Source organism: Phascolarctos cinereus, unplaced genomic scaffold (assembly GCF_003287225.1).
Source record: "Phascolarctos cinereus isolate Bilbo 61053 unplaced genomic scaffold, phaCin_HiC Scaffold_726;HRSCAF=1367, whole genome shotgun sequence".
Classification (NCBI taxonomy): Eukaryota; Metazoa; Chordata; class Mammalia; order Diprotodontia; family Phascolarctidae; genus Phascolarctos; species Phascolarctos cinereus.
In genome coordinates this window covers 277,002,700-277,019,261 of record NW_027556098.1, presented here as the reverse complement: position 1 = coordinate 277,019,261, position 16,562 = coordinate 277,002,700, and the positions used below count along the sequence as shown (strand labels likewise).

The 16,562-nt window shown below is 44.2% G+C and overlaps 1 protein-coding gene across 1 annotated transcript in view; it reads left to right on the top strand.

The window, feature by feature from the left end:
• The window catches only part of SLC37A2 (solute carrier family 37 member 2), a 38,780-nt gene extending 22,504 nt beyond the window's left edge, over nt 1-16,276 (top strand). Inside the window, 19 exon segments of the mRNA XM_021000671.2 lie at nt 3,666-3,747; nt 4,620-4,704; nt 6,453-6,531; nt 7,079-7,214; nt 7,523-7,599; nt 8,012-8,178; nt 9,201-9,238; nt 9,650-9,799; nt 9,985-10,075; nt 11,362-11,424; nt 11,759-11,844; nt 12,310-12,358; nt 12,655-12,728; nt 13,186-13,206; nt 13,208-13,265; nt 13,481-13,578; nt 13,958-14,022; nt 14,334-14,389; nt 15,594-16,276. Of these exon segments, the coding sequence (XP_020856330.1) occupies nt 3,666-3,747; nt 4,620-4,704; nt 6,453-6,531; nt 7,079-7,214; nt 7,523-7,599; nt 8,012-8,178; nt 9,201-9,238; nt 9,650-9,799; nt 9,985-10,075; nt 11,362-11,424; nt 11,759-11,844; nt 12,310-12,358; nt 12,655-12,728; nt 13,186-13,206; nt 13,208-13,265; nt 13,481-13,578; nt 13,958-14,022; nt 14,334-14,364 (1,450 nt within the window). The 3' untranslated portion in view covers nt 14,365-14,389; nt 15,594-16,276.
• Nucleotides 16,277-16,562: the final 286 nt, after the last annotated feature.

Sequence of the window (16,562 nt, the reverse complement as noted above, 5' to 3'; positions counted from 1 at the left end):
GTTATATACATAAAAGACATATACTGAGTATATGGAAAGTACTCTTGGAAAGAAAGGCTAGTAGCTTGGGGCTACCAGGAACAACTTCCCATGGAAGCTAGGATTCAGAAAAAAAGCCAAGAAATTTAAGAAACTGCCTCAATCCAGTTTTGTCTGGTCAAGGTTACACTCGAGTCTGTCTAGTATAAGTAGAAGCACACAGTAATGATCATTGCTATCACAAAATGAAACCATGCAAAATTATTGCTTGTTTAAGCAATACTCTTGAATAAGGGGAGAAAGACCTTGGTGACTGGGAGGGTGATGGTGCCATGAATAGAAAGAGTGAAGTTAGGGGGAAAGGCAGGTTTTTTGTGGGGGGGAGGAGGAAGATAAAATGTTCAGTTTTGGACCCACTGATTTTGAGGTGCCAGAGCTATATATAGGTAGAGATGATGGTAATAACCCATGTTTATCAAGTCTTATAGAGTTTACCAAGCGCTTTCTTCACAACAACCCTGTGGGATAGGTAGTACAAAAATGATTATCTCCATTTTATAGCTGAAGAAACTGAAGTTCAAACAGGTAAGTAAGTACCTTGCCCATGGTCACACAACTACTGAGTGGTAGAGGCAAGATTCAAACCCAGATCACTTCTGCTTCTAAGTCCAGAGAGTTCCTCATCATGTCACAAAGTTTTCCAAGGATTTCCTCCCCCTCCTTAGATTCTTAAAGTAGTTATGGTCATGACCTTTGCTCTCCTTGGCCCCCTTCTTTTTATCTTAGTTTGGTTTGTGAGGCTGAGCTCTGTCACTTCCTTCCCCTCCTCAATGCACACTAATTGCTGTGCTGGGCACTGTACTGAGAGATAGGGATGCAAAGAGGCTTCTAGAGTACATCCAGTATCTAGTACATCCAGTATCTAGTACATCCAGAGTATAAAAGAGAATTCCTGCGCTGGAGGGGTTTATAATTGAGTGGAGAAAAGAAAGATGCAAGTAGGCATTTGAGAAGTGCTAGATGAATGAAACTGACAATAAATGCTATTGGAACTTTAGAAGAGGAAAGAATTGCTGAGGGACAGCTTCATGGAGAAGGTGGGATTTGAGCTAGGTCTTGAAGGAAGGGTACTACCCTGAAGCAAGGGTATACTACCCTTGAAGGAAGGGTAGTGTAATGAAGAGAGCAGAGGGGAGAACAGTTTAGGAAGGGCAGTGTATGAGCAGAGGCCCAGAGACAGAAATTCACAGTCCTCATTGGGAAACGAAGAGCAGATAGGTTAGCTGGGGGAGGGGGAATGGGTCTTGTGTGCAGGAGTAGTAGAAGATGAGGATGGAGAGTTAGGTAGGAGTGAGATTTGGAGGCCTTTGAATACTTGGCCAAGGATCTTGTACTTCATCCTATGTCAATAACAATAATAATATTAATAATGGTGATAACATCTTTATTGTTGCAATTGCTTTAAAGTTTACAAAGAATTTTCCTCCTAAGTTTGAGGTACATATAGTACAAGATCTCATTTTACAGATGAGGAAACTGAGGTTTGGAGATGTTAAATGACTTGCATGATTGATTGCCTATTTAAGAACCATTGAAAATTGTTTTGTTTTTGAGATGGTTATTTGTAGGTAGTAATGTATTATACTTCCACCATGGTGTTCCAGTTGGTTTGGAGGAGTTAAGGCTGGAGACTGAAATATCAGCTAGGAGACCATTTTAGGAGATTAGCTAAGATTAGTAACTGACACATAGTAAATGCTAAATAAATGTTTTGTCTGTCTATGTAATACAAGTGTGAAATAATGAAGGCCTGGCACCCCAAGCAGTAACACAGGCTTTTTTGAGATACTTTTTTCCTTCCTTTAAGTTGGGAGTCCACCATTTCTGTTAATTTTGGGGGAAATGAGCCCTGTTTTGTTGTAAGGGTCTTCTCTATGGCAGGGTAAAACTTAGGTACTCTCCTGGTTTTCATATAATTATAAAAGGGACCCCAAGGGGACATCTCTTTCCTCCCATACTTTACTCACTTCAGAGAAGTCTTTTCTTCTTTTTGTTTGTTTGTTTTTAGGCAATTGGAGTTAAGTGACTTGCCCAGGGTCACACAGCTAGTAAGTGTCAAGTGTTTGGTCTGAGGCTGGATTTGAACTCAGGTCCTCCTGAATCCGGGGCTGGTGCCCTATCCACTGCGCCACCTAGCTGCTCCTAGAGAAGGCTTTTTATAAAGTTTGTTGTTACTTTTTCCCTCCTGTGTATGATTCCTGTCCTTGAGAATGTTCCTTCTCTAGGAGCAGTGTTCCTTTTTGGGGGCAGACCCTCCACCAAAAGGTAGAAGCAGACTGTCTACAGCTTCTCCTCTGCCCTCCCTGCCAGGAAAGCAGTCAATGACTCAGACTCAGGGACCCAAATTCCACTCCTTGAGAATCTTCCATGGGGCAGGAAGGTAACAGTGGAAACTTTGAGCAGATTTCTTTCCATTCCTCGCCAGTGCACCCAATTAGGAGACTATGGGGCTATGTGAGGTACATGAGCTGCAGACGGAAAGACAAAAAGTCTTTGAAGGCAAAGCAAAGGTAGGCTGTGTTGGGATTAGGCAGGACTCTGGTACTTTTCTGTGCTTGACCCATGCCAGGAACCTCTCCTCCTCTGAGCCTCAGTTTCCTGAGAACTCTTTGTAAGGAGACAACATAGTATAGTAGAAAGAGTGCTGAATTTCTGAGAGCCTGAGTTCAAATCCCAGCTCTACCATTTATTATTAACTATGTGACTTTGGGCAAGTCATGTAACTAAATGACTAGGTAAAAAGTTAACCTCTGAGGTCCCTTCTAGCTATAATCTAGCCATAATCCTAAAAAGTGGATACTCCTGTAATTATAGAAAAAGCACAGTTGGAGAGTATAGTGTGTATATATATTTTTGGTTGGAATACAGGGTTAGGATGCAGAGAAATTGTGTATATAGTTAGGCTCAGGAAACAGCCCCAACCAAAGGGTATAAGGGGAAAAAGGTATGGAGTACAGTAATGGTGAGAACAGTCTAAGCTCTGCTATAGTACATCTTATAGCTGGGAGAAATTCATTCTATCTCTATGTCTCTGGAGAGAAGTCTTTGCTTGACATTCTGGGAGTCTTCCTTCTTTATCCTCTAGACTAGTCTACAAAATGGGCCCAAATCTGCTTTTCTAAGCCACTCCCATAAAGGTGGACCCAGGTTCTTTCCTCTATTTTAAAAATAGAAAAAGAGACAATAGAAGGGAGGTAGAGTGAAGTATGGGCAAGAAGGATTCTTGGTCCATGGTGATAATAATGAGTCAACCCTGCTGAGAGGTACTGTATAATTTGAGGATGGAGCAGTAGGTGGGAGCCTTATTGGCTATTATCATCCTCCTCCCCTTGCCTAACTTTTGAGTCCTACTTCTGGGCATAGGAATGAACATTGTCTCTCCTCTTGCCTTTTTGAATTCCAGCTCAGTATTCCTAGAGCTTTTGATTTGCTTCTGTGAATTTCTAGACCAAGTAGTTCTTTACTGAGCTCTTTCTGAGGAATCATGTTACAAACCCAAGGATCTGACTAGACAATGGAATTAATTGTGTGTGTCATGAATCCTGGCCTTCTGGATCCCAGTGGATTGGGGCTGCCAACTACAGCTGCTTCCTGTTGACTAAGATGCCTATCCCATTCTGTTACAGGTACCGGGGCCTTATTCTGCTGCTCACCTTTCTCATTTACACCTGTTACCACATGTCCAGGAAGCCGCTCAGTGTTGTCAAGGTGAGGCCAGGGAAAAGCCAGGGTAACAGCTAGAGTGACTTGTGGGAGGAAGCAGCCCTATGCTGGGAACACCCTTGGCTAGCAGAATGTGCTCTCAGAGTCCTAAAAGACAGATTCTTACACATTCTTAGGTATCTGGCGCCTGTTTTCTCTTCCCATTCTTCTTGAGAAGGGAAGTAGCTCCCCCCACTTCACTCTTCACAGCTCCTCTTGCCTCATTTTTTATTTGCATATACTTTGCATGAGGTATCAGCCAAGAGGCGTAGGCACAAGAGACCAGGAAGCCTTGTGAGGCTTTGGGAGCAGGGAGGGGCAGTGTAAATATATATATACACATATACATATATATCTGTATATGTTTTTTTATCTCCAACTCAAGTAAAGGCATTTATTGTGTATAACACACACTAACACCAAACAGGCTCCTCTACCCCCTAAGGGAGACCCCAGCTTAAGGAGGGCATCTTTTTAAGAGAGACAGCTCCACGGGAAATGGCTGTTTCAGAGAGCTTCAGAACTTCTTAAGGAAGATACCCTGATAAGGGTGATGCCCATTAGCCAAGAGAGGCTAGGGATTCTTACAAAGGAAAACCTTTCCTGGATGGGGAATTGAGGTAGTAAAGGACAGAAAGGTAAGGTAGTCAGGGACACATAGACAAGGGGGTGGAGTTAGTTCAGAGTTTTGGGCATATCTAGGCATATCATTATTCCATTGTTCAGCCCATTGGGCAGTATGTTTTGAGTAGGAGTTAGGCTAGAGAATCTGACTGGGTGGGATTGGATCTTGGGGATGAAGGAGGCTCGGGGTTCTGTTGCTGCTGGGCCTCTCTGTCAGTGGGGATGACTCTCAGGCTAATCCTTTGCTTCCTCAGAGCCGGCTGCATCGAAACTGTTCAGAGCTAGAAAGGCCCAACAATGACTCCAACAGCACCACGTGGTGTAACTGGGCTCCATTTGGTAAGAGCCTGGCTGCATCTTTCCACTCTTCTTTTTCTGCCCTCTACCTTTAATACTTGCCCAAACTCTGCCTTGAGTAAGAGGAGTGGATGGGCTTTGTGACGACTAGTGAAAAACTGGCCCCTTGGGAAGATACAGGATTGAGATTTAGTACTTTGTCCTGTATCTATCCAGTGCACTTATGAAGTAATAGAAGTTATATTTATCTGTGTTTGTGTCTTATCCCTCTATTAAACTGTACGTGTTAAGAGGACAGGGATGTGTCTATTAAACTGTACGTGTTAAGAGGACAGGGATGTGTCTTATCTTAACTTTGTGTGTTTCCCAGCACCTACCATTGTGTCCTATATGTATGGATGTAGTATGCACTATTCAAGTCACCAGTGATTGCTTGCCATATCTTATTATATTTTCCCAATCCTCATCCTTTTTGACCTTTCTGCAGCATGACACTGCCTCTCTCTCTTCTCTGGGTTATGATACTCCTCTTTCTGGTTTTCTTCCCACTTGTATGAGTACTCCTCAGTCTCTTTTGCTGGCTTATCACCCACGATATGCCCCCTAACTGTGGGTATTCTGGACCCTCTTGTCATCTTGTACTGTATTGTCTTAGCAACCTCACCAGCTCATATAGATTTAATTACTATCTCTATGCTCATGACTCTTAAGACCTATATCCAGATCTAGTCTCTCTTCTGATCTCTAGTCTTGTATCACCAGACCTTTCTAACTGGATGTCTTGTAGCTATCTCAAGATCAAATTATTCAAAACAGAACTCTTTCTTTCCCTTAATACCCCCTACCCCTCTGCCATTTCTGTCAAGGTCATCACCATCCTTCTCGTCTCCTAAATTTGCAACCTCAGTGTCATCCATAACACCTCACTTTCATTCCTACATAGCCACTCATTTACCACATCTTTGACATATATCACCTTCTCCTTGCTCACAAAGCCACCCCAATTGTTTAAGCCGTCATCACCTCTCATCTGAACTACTACAATAATCATCTATTTGATCTCCTGGCCTCAGGTACCATTTAGGTTCAATCCGTCCTTCACACAATTGCCAAACTTGTTTTTGTAAAGGGCAGGCATGACCATGTCACTTCCCTATTCAATAAACTCCAGTGATTCCCTATTTGCTTCAGGATCAAATGTAAATTCCCCTGCTTGGCATTTAAAGCCTTCACAATCTTGCCCTGACATACCATTACAGCTTTATTATGTATTCCTTATGTTGTGAACACTGTAGTGCAGCTAAATTGGCTTTCTAGCTGTTCCTCCTTCAAGGTACGTCATCTTCCATCTCTGCACCTATACCCATGACTGAAGTACATATCCTCCTCACCATCATTTCTCAGAATTGCTAACTTTCTGCAAGGCCCAGAGGAAGTGCCACTTTCAACAGTAGACTTTTCCTGACACTCTCTCCCTCTAGCTACTACTGCTTTCTTTTCAAAATCACCTTGTATCCATTTTGTGTCTGTCTCTCTCTCCATATGTGTGTGTGTGTGTGTGTGTGTGTGTGTGTGTGCTGTCTGTCTGTCTGTCTTTGTCTCTCAGGATAAAATGTAAGTTCCTTGAAGGCAGGGTTTTAAGTCTTTGACTAGACCTATATGTTCCTGGCATATACACTTAATAAATGTTTCATTAATAAATTGGTGGTGGTGGTAGCTGGGAGAGTTGAGAAAGGCTGCCCATCCTGTGGCAGTCTGAATGAGGAGGCATCTTTTTCATTTGTTTCCAGATCAGGACAACTACTCGCAACTGTTGGGGGGTGTGGACGATGCTTTTCTGATTGCCTATGCTGTTGGCATGTTCATCAGGTATTAAGGGAGAGACAGAGCCATCCCTAGCATAGAGTAAATCAGGATAATTTTCTTGACTTAAGTATCTTTGTCAGTACTAGTACATTTATTCAAGGATGAGCCAGGAAGATGGGCAAGGAGGTGTCTCAGCTAATGCAGAGACCAAATACATACAAATCAACCCTTAACATTCCCCACAGACAAAATGCCCTAGGCATAGGGCTCTTCCTTATTTTCTCCCTGCTGGCTGCCTATTTATAACTTGTTTTCCCTTGTTTGATCAGTGATTTTTAATCTCTAGGCAAAAAGGCGGAGTTGCCCCTTTGCCACCTCAGACTGCCCCCTTTCTGACTTACGGTTTGCCCTTAATTAATCATTTTTCATCTGGATAAAAATGTTGAGGGGAGCCCTTCTTTTGTTACAGTCTAGACCTCTAAATTCTTTAGGAAACATTTACCTTAATGGCAGGTGCAGCTGGGGAGACAAGGTATGAGTTCTGACTTGGGTGGCAGGTCTGGGCTATGACTTGAATATTTTTTGAGATTAAATAATTAATTTTATTCAGTGGAATTTTTGGGGAGAGACTTCCCCTCCGCTATTACCTGTTTGCTGGAATGCTGCTGAGTGGGATTTTCACTTCGCTCTTTGGCCTGGCTTATTATTGGAACATTCACCAACTGTGGTACTTTGTACTTGTCCAGGTACAGCTTCCCTTCCCTTTTTTCAGATTTATTTTCCTGCCCCAATTCTTCCTCCATCCCTGTTCCCATTCCTCTAAATCCAACCTGTCTTCTCTGCTCTTTAATCACTAGTTGGGAGGATATAGGGCCAGAAGGGCGTTTTGTTTTGTTTGTTTTTAGCTCTGTGAAGATTTTGTATATGGTCTTTGAGTAGTATGGGCAGAACTTCATTCCCAACTTCTTGCTCCCCTCCCTGCTTTTCAGCTCCAGACCCTTGAAGTTAATCTGTGCCCATCATTCATGTTTCCTTAACTCTTCTCTTCCTGTAGATTTTTAATGGACTGGCACAGACTACAGGCTGGCCATCGGTAGTGACCTGTGTTGGTAACTGGTTTGGGAAGGGAAAGTGAGTATAGGCATGGGGAGAAGGGAGGGAGGAATGGGAGTTGGAGGGTGCTTAGAAGAAGAAGAAGAGAGAGAATACCCCAAGCTGTGGGTATGGATTTCACTGGTTCAAGATTTCACTGGTGAAGGATGATGGGGTAATTGCATTTGGGACTCTAAGGTAGTGGGACTAAGTAGAGAGAGGACTCATCTGGAAGGTGTTAAGATCCCTCCATTCTCTTCGTATCTGACCAGGTGACATAGATCAGTTCCCTTCCTTGCTAATAGCCTCAGTTGCCCCTTCGGTGAGGTGCTTTGAGCTCATCAGATGAGATATACCTCATGAAATTCTCGATTAGCTCCTTGACCTAGGGCTAGGCTGCTAACCTTTCTACCTCCTTTCTCCTCCTCCATCTTCTTCCTTCCATCTCTAGGCGTGGATTTATCATGGGTATCTGGAACTCCCACACATCTGTGGGCAACATACTGGGCTCCCTGATTGCAGGTATCTGGGTGGATTCAGCTTGGGGCCTGTCCTTCATAGTGCCTGGAATTGTCATCGCTGTCATGGGCCTCATCAGCTTCTTCTTCCTTGTTGAGAGTGAGTGGAGAACTAATTCCTGGGCTTTCTCCTTTCCCAGGATTCTCTAATGAGCATCACACTAAATTTTTATTTTTCTAGCCTGAAGGTTTTCCCCATACTTCAGGGGCTGAGAAAAAGAGATGACTAATGTTAACTCACATTTGCGTAGCCCTTTTATGTTTATAGTGTTTTCCTCATAGCCATCCCGTGAGGTACATGGTGTGCTAGCATTACCTCAGTTTTATAGATGATAACACGAAGACTTTCAAAAGTCTTTTGTCATTGGTCATAAATAAGTGACAGTGACAAGATTAGAAATTGAGGTCTCTTGGCTTTAAACCCATCAGCTTTGTGAGCATCAAATGAGACAATGGATATATAAGCATTTTGCAAATGTTTAAGTGCTAGAGAAATAAGAACTATTATTACTTCCAGATGTGGCAATCAGCAATGCTTCCCTTTATGGGGCTTTTTCCTTTTTAAAACACTTTCACATTCATTATTTCATCTGATTCTTATAAGCAGTCTTGTGATATAGGGAGGGAAGTTAATACTATCTCCACTTTACAGGTAAGAAATTGATACCAAAAGGTGAAATGTTTTGCTTAAAAGTCACATAACCAGCTAGAGATAATTTGGATTAGAATCCAAGTCTCCTGCCTCCCAAGTAGCTAGGTGGTGCAGTGGATAAAGCATGGGGCCTTGGTCCAGAAAGACTTGACTTCAGATCCAATCTTAGACACTAACTAGCTGTGGGACCCTGGACAACCCTATTTGCCCCAGTTTCTTTGCTAAGAAAACCCTGAATGGGGTCACAAAGAGTCAGACACAACTGAAATGATGGAACAACAACAACTCCTGCCTCCCAATTCCCTTCCTTTAAGTTCTACTGTTTTCTTTTCCTCCTCCTTATAACTAAAGGGTAGAGCCCCAAAACTCTGAACTTGTTTGAGCTCACTAATAAGGAATGAAGGGATGAGGATGTTCAGGAATGATAGGGCCTGGCCTTCTGTAACTCTGATCCCCACTTTTCCTTTCAGACCCTGAAGATGTGGACTGTACCCCACCTCAGCACCATGTGAGTATGAACCCTTCCAGAAGAAACTGAAAGTTGACCCTGTTCTTCTCATTCCTTTCTATTTTTGGTTTCCAGAGATTTAGTTGCTAGAAGCAGCAGGCTAGGAGGAAGGAGACATTGGGAAACCAGCCAGTTACTAAACAGATCTGATTAATCCCTACCTCTCACTTCCTACTTCACACCTAAATCTCCATCAGAGTCAGGGCCAGCCATAGCCGATCAGTTAGTTTTGCAGGAAGGTCTGTATATAACCATGAATTTAAGCCTCTGACCCTAGGGTCTATTCCTTTCAGTCAGGGATGTCCCACACCCCTCAGGTAATGGTGAGTAAATCTGGATTTCCATTCTGTGGGAGGGGGAGTGCCAGAATCTCATTCCCTACATTAAAGAACTTCTCCCCACTGTGTTCAGAATGGACCTGTTGAAGACCTGGGTACATCTGTGGATTCAGTGGCTGGGCATTGCCCTGAGAGAGACAGTGGAACTGAAGGTGCTGGATGTTCCAAGGAATCAAATGAAAAGCTTGAGGCCATCAGCTTCCTAGGGGCACTCAGGATCCCGGTGAGTAAGGGAGGATTGGCAGGGGTGGAGGTGGTGAAGGAGTGGACTAGTGTGTGAGTGGTTATTCTAGAGATTTCTTTCTGTAAGGGGTTAAGCAGAACAGGGTGCCCTAGAGCTGGTGCCTTGAGATCAGTGATGAGGGAGTCCCTTGGCACTATCTCCATTGTTCCTTTATTTTCCTTCAGGGTGTAGTGGAGTTCTCCTTGTGTCTGCTGTTTGCCAAGCTGGTCAGTTATACCTTCTTATTTTGGTTGCCGCTCTACATCGTTAATGTGGGTAAGTGCACGTGCTAGGTGGAGAAACTGGGGAGTTGAGGAAAGCAGGGGAGGAAGGAGAGAAGTTGTTAAAGAGTATTTGGAAGCCTGAGGTGGGAATGGGAGTGGATGGCTCAGCAGAGTGAAGGATTACCCAAGTACTCTGTATGTGGTTCAGGTCTGGGAACACAATTTTTGTGGAATCTGTCATATGAGAAAAGCAAGAGGCTTAGAAATTGGATGCTGGGGCTTTTAGGCACCCCCCCACCCATACCTCCAGACCCACAGAATGTAGACATCTTCCATCATATCATATTCTTTCTTTTGAGAAAAAATTAAAGATTACATAATGAATTATGTCCTGCATTTTCCTTTCCTTCTATTCCCTGTTCTGACTTCTTACCTTCTGTCCTCACAGCCCAACAAGAACTCATTTGAAGTCTACCTGACTCTAAGTTGGGTGGTGAAATGGAGGCTTTTAGGGCAAGGCCTACAGTTACTTTATAACCAACCACTAGAGCAGTTTGTAGCTTTCTCTGACAAAGAAAAAATTCATCAACATTGTGAGGATTATTGTGTTCTGTTCCAGTGCTGGCTCTGCTCTGGCACATTGTCCCAAACCTGGGCATAGACACTTCTCTCTGTTGGCCGGCTGGCCTCAAGATCTGGTGCTCAGTGGCTGTTTACAGCTAGGAGCTATACCTCATTGGGAACCTCCCTCACTCCTTTCCTCCCAACATGCATAGAACAAGGTATCACTTCCACTAATTACCTAAGAGTACACTGTCAGTCTTTCTTTGGTGTGTCTTAAAGTAAAAACTGTAGCAAGGCATATCCTTCTCCATCCTTCATCCACAGCTCCCAAGACCCTTTGAGCTCCCAGTACCTTTGACTACCTTCTTCTCCTGCCTCTTCAAGCCACTCCAGGGATGGGGACTCCAAATCCCCTCAGGTCCCCTGTAAGCCATTCTGTACTCCCACCCTAGCACCCAAGCTCCTCTTTACCTGCCTCTTCTGTCATCAGCAACAATCCCTGTTTTGACCTCTGACTCCTACAAAGCTGCCTTTTTTATACATTCTAGCATCTTTGAGAAGTGCATTGAGTTTACTTTATCCCAAAGTTCATGTAAGGGGCTTTCTTCAAAGATAGTTGCAGAATTACATGGGTGCCGTCCTCAGATGCTCTGTGGATCATTCCCTTATTTGTTCTTTGCTTCCAAGTTACGCATTTTAGTCAGCTAGTTGTGTTATTCTTAAGCTTTTGGTCAGATTTTTTCTCAGTTCTTTTCCCTTTTGAATTCTCCACAGCTCATTTTGGATCCAAGGAAGCTGGGGATCTTTCTACCCTCTTTGATGTTGGTGGCATAATAGGTCAGGCTCTCTGTGCTTGTTTTTCCTGGAGGGCTGAGTCTTTTCCCATGAATTGAGAGTAGAGTAGTATAGGGCAGGGGAGGGAAATACATGGTCAATAAGGCTTAACTTAGTTAAGCAGAATTAGAGGAGAGGACATATATTTCCAGAGATTTCTGCCTGGCCAGGCAGCTTTTGGGAAAACCCGTTCCTCCTCATACTTGTTTTTTCATTTATAAGGGGGTATGGGAAGGGTGGAGTGGAGAGAATCCTTTGTCCACATCCTAGTCTCTAGGCTGTGGTAATGTAAGGGGCTCAAATGCAGTGGGTGGTAAGGTAGGGGTATGTGTTACAGGTGGCATCCTTGCAGGGATCATCTCTGACTATACCAATGGCAGGGCCACTACCTGCTGTGTCATGCTGATTGTAGCTGCCCCTCTGGTCAGTCTCTACCATTTGGGAGGGGATGGTTGGATGACTACTTGGGGAATGTCTGCAGGGAATAAATAGTTGGTTTATCAGCAAGAGGCCTGGCATCGTAGGAAGGGAAAGCTGTGGAGAGCTTGGGGAACTATCTAGCTTAGGGAAAAGAGTGTTGTTTTTGTGTGTGGTGGGGTTAGGGAAGGGGAATAGATTATTGTGGAAAAGGGAAGGCCAGCTGTTCTATTTTGCAACTTAATTTAAGTGATTCAGATAGAGAGACTTAAGAATTCATAGCTACATCAGAATCTACTCTTTTGGACAGAGATCCCTATCATTCTTAGGAGGGGTGGACAAGATGACCAGGGATTCCAGGATAGAAAAAGGGTAATGTCAAGGTCTATGGACCACAGTCCATATAAAAACCTAATAAAGGTAATAATCTTTTCATCCCACACCCTCTCTTCTTCCTTCTTCCTCTACCAGCTATTCCTGTACAACTCTGTTGGCCAGAATGGGATCGGCAGTTCTATAGGTGAGGCTGCAACTTGGGTTCTTCTGGATTTCCATGAGCATCCATGGAAATGCACCAGGGAGGAAGGGGTTTGGTGCTCTGAGTATTTGAGTACATAGGAGTGGACTGGAGGTGGGGGTGGAAGGAGGGACTAGGAAACCAATTAAGTGCACAGGAATTTGCTGAGAGGGGGGAAGGAAGGACTAGGAAGCCAATTCCTGTGGGGAACAGTTCTTAAAGACTGGGAGAATTTTGGAGAACTTCCCAGCTTTTGCCTTTGGTGGGGATAACCACTATCTTTGTTTCTACTTTCCTAGTGATGTTGATCATCTGTGGGGCTTTGGTCAATGGGCCCTATGCTCTCATCACCACTGCTGTCTCAGCTGACTTGGTAAGCTCAAGGCATCTGGGAAATGGTATTGTACTTCCTGACTTAGCACAGTTCATGGTGTCCCATGCCATGGAGGGTCCCAGTTCCTATGAAGTCTACCTGATGAGGGGAGGGAATCGTTTGCAAGATTGGGATGTCTTTCTTCTGGTCTCATGTCCATTCCCTCTCCCTTTACTCAATGCTAGACAGGTCAATGTGTTGTCTGGGGAACATTTTCCCTTCAGAATAAACTTTGTGTTCCTTTTCTCTTTCCCAAGTCAGGCATCTCCCCAAAATCAGCATTAATTTTACTAGGTGCTGTGTGTCCTTTTACCAAAACTGAGGCTATCGCTAAGCCAGAGGCTTAGCGTGAATTTGGCTCCGTGGTGAATTTGGCGGCACTGTGGGTCTGAATAAATAGTAGAGATGCAAGTTGCTTGTGGTGGACCTCTGATTCTACTCTCTCTTGTCTCCCCAGGGTACACACAAGAGTCTGAGGGGGCAATGCAAAGGCACTTTCCACTGTGACAGCCATTATTGACGGGACTGGCTCCATAGGTCAGTGTGCTCTGGCTTTGTCCTTGTCCTTCCCATTCCTTATCCCAGGCAGTTGGGCCCTGATCTCTTCCATTACACAGATTGGCAGCCTGAGGATGGGGTGGGCTAGAGGAGCAGCTGAGTTGTGGGGAGAATGTTATAGTAGAAAAGACTAGACCAACCTGAGGTCAGGACCATCTTGCTTTGCTCCTCACACTGTCTGTGTTCTCCTCCAGGTGCTGCTTTGGGGCCTCTGCTAGCTGGACTCATCTCCCCTACAGGCTGGAATAATGTCTTCTATATGCTTATCTCTTCAGATGTCTTGGCTTGCCTGGTAAATGTCTATTTTGGGTCAAGAGTGAGTGTGGGGAAAGAGGCACATGGTCCCAACCCAATGTTATGGCATCCTCACCTGGCTATTTAGCAGGGACTCTGCAGGGAAGGAATTGGCGCAAGGAAATCTTGGACAGCATAGAAGTGGCTGTAATTTGTGGGGGGGTTTTGGTATCATTTTTGGTTAGCTCAGAGCTATATTACATTCCTCATATAATCCAATACCCAAGGTACCCTATAATTAATCAACAAATTTTATGGAATGTGTACCACGTGGAAGGCACTGCTAGACCCTATCCTATCTCTTTAGTCCAGACCTCTACAATGGCTGGTATCTGCCTTGCTCCATACTTCCCCATCTGTTTTCCTCTCCCCTATAGTTCCTCTCTCGCTTGGTGTGCAAAGAGATCCAGGCCTGGAGGGGAAGCATGAACAGAAACAGAGGGTGAGTTCTCCTGAGATCTAAGGCCCTTGAACTGGAGGGCTTGCTTGGGCACTCAATTTCAGGGGCTCTCCCAAACCGTACATTTTGTGGTAATCATAGTCTACCCCTGGGTGCTGCTGGAGAACCAGAGACTAATCTCTGACTTTTAAAAAACTACCATGAGGCTTGCTTGAGCCCCGACTCCCTGAAAATTCTTAACTTGGACTCCAGGGAGCCTAATCTGAAGCCTCCAGCCTTCATGCTTCTTGCCCTCCTTCCCAATACCTGGCTAACCATTACTAACATTCATTGTCTTCCATATGTCTTCATAGCTCTTGCCTGGCCCTAACCCACCCGAGGTAGTGTCCGGTGGGCTGTGGTTTGTATTGTGAGTATGTTCCCTTAGTCCCATGACTGATTTACAATCGGAACGAGGACTGCATGCCAACTCTCCTCACCAGTGTGATTTCTCTTGCTTGCTTCTAAAGGGGTCAGCTCTAAGGACTTGTGATTTAAACAGAATGTAATGTGCATGGGGGTTTTCTTAGGAAGTGCAGAACCCAGAGAGGCTTCTCTCCTCTGCCTTCTGTGGGGAGGATCAGACCTTAGGGTATTTTCCTGGAGTCTTTGGGGATGGGGGTGGTAAGGTTTGGAGTAAAGACTCCCCTCTTTGCAGTAATAATGCTATTGCCATGAAGTTCACAATCCAAGATTATCTGATACCTCACCTTGTGGGGTGAAGAAAACAATGAAACTGAATTCTAATCAAGTCCAGTGGAGATACCTGGCCTGGTTCTCCCTCTGCTTTTTGTTGATGGGCAGTGGGGGTTTCAGGGAGAAGAAAGGGAGGGAGGAAATGGGATGGCATAGGCAGAAGACAGGGAAAACAAAGGGGGTGGTCAGAGGTTGGGACTGTGTTGGTGGTGGTAGGGATAACCCTTTCTATGGCCCCCTGAGCTTCTCTCCTGGGCATGGTTTTCTTGCTTGCAGGGATCTGGATGATGCTTCGAACCTAGATGCTTTGATTAGATGGGTGAAGGCCAGGGAGTTTCTTTTTGCATTTCATGGGAAGCCTGGGGAGCTGTGTTCTAGTGCTGCTTATCTGGGGAAAGGTTATTAAGAGAGCTCTTCTCCTTCAGGGAACTGATTGCCCATGTGAGTTTGAAAGAAGGGGCATTTGGGGACTAGATAGGGAGCCATGCTACTTTCTAAAGAGGGAACTAGGCAACATTTAAGACTGGAGCAATTTATTTATGAATCAGTGCCCCTCTCACTCATTAGAGTAACATTTTGACACAAAGTGGGATAGGATGAGGGGAATAACATTCAGAAGTGCTGAAAAAAGAAGGGGAATCAGGTGGCTCTATTCTAACTGGTTCCCTGTAGAAACTTGTTTCCAGCTCTGATCTACTTTCTTTAGAGTAAAAAGGAGATTTATAGCTGCTACCCTCATAATCGGTTTATAAACAGAATAAGGTAGAACTTGAGGGTGGCTATTGAGATCTAGTGTTCTTCTAAGGAGGTACAAGAGTCTGCCTGATCCTCTTATCTCTGTCTTAGTTACCTAACCTTAGTCTCTATCTTCCTTCTAGATATAAAGAGATATGAGGCCCTCATCTGAAGTATAGGAGCCAAGGATCTCTGCTGGATCCCCGGAAAACTCCCCAATGGAGACACCTACAGACATAAACAGACATTTGGGGCAGCCAGAGCTGCCTTGCCCCAGGCCAGCCCAGGGACCTGCTACAGGTCCTCATAGAATTTCCAGGGGAAAGAGGCTAAACAGCCTCAGGGAATCATAGATTAAAGAAAACAACACATTTTGAGCAGGGAGTGTGTTGTAAGCAGCACATACAATAGTAGGGCTGGAGCTGAGGTGGCATCCCAATCACAAGAAAAGAAAGGCATGGCCTATGCTGGGTATAGTTTCTTTGCTGAATTGGATGTCTCTTAAATTTTAGGTGCCAAGATAGAAGGTAAGGATTCTGTGGGGACAAAACACAAATAATAGATCATACTTTCCTCTCCCCATTACCATTAAATTTGAACTGACTTTGTAATCATTTGTTCCCCTCTGTAACAGAGGTGCCTTACCATGTTTTGAGGTGAATAGCTGCAGAGTTTGGGGTCTACCCTCTGTTTCCCTGCTCTATGACCTTCACATCTCTGTACTCCCACATTTAATTTTTCCTCTCTCTGCCCTCCCCTGCCAACTCTGCTGCTGTCTATAAGTGACAGCTGAATTTCTCTATCCTTGATAAAATTTTAATATAAACCTTTGTATTGACGATGGATTTTTTCAGCTGTTATGGGTGTGATTGAAAAGAGGGGTGTGTGTGTGTGTGTGTGTGTGAGATGTGTCTTTTTATCCTAATTTGGTTATATTTTGGGGACCCTACTACATATTTAGTACTGAGGTGGGTAATGTTCAAGATACAGAAGTATAATAGTCAGTCTTTCCTCAAAGAACTTAAAATATAGTTGGGAAGATGAGACACATTGATTTATATGGCAATGCCAATAATCATGGGTACAAATGAAGACTCATTTGCCCCTCTGTG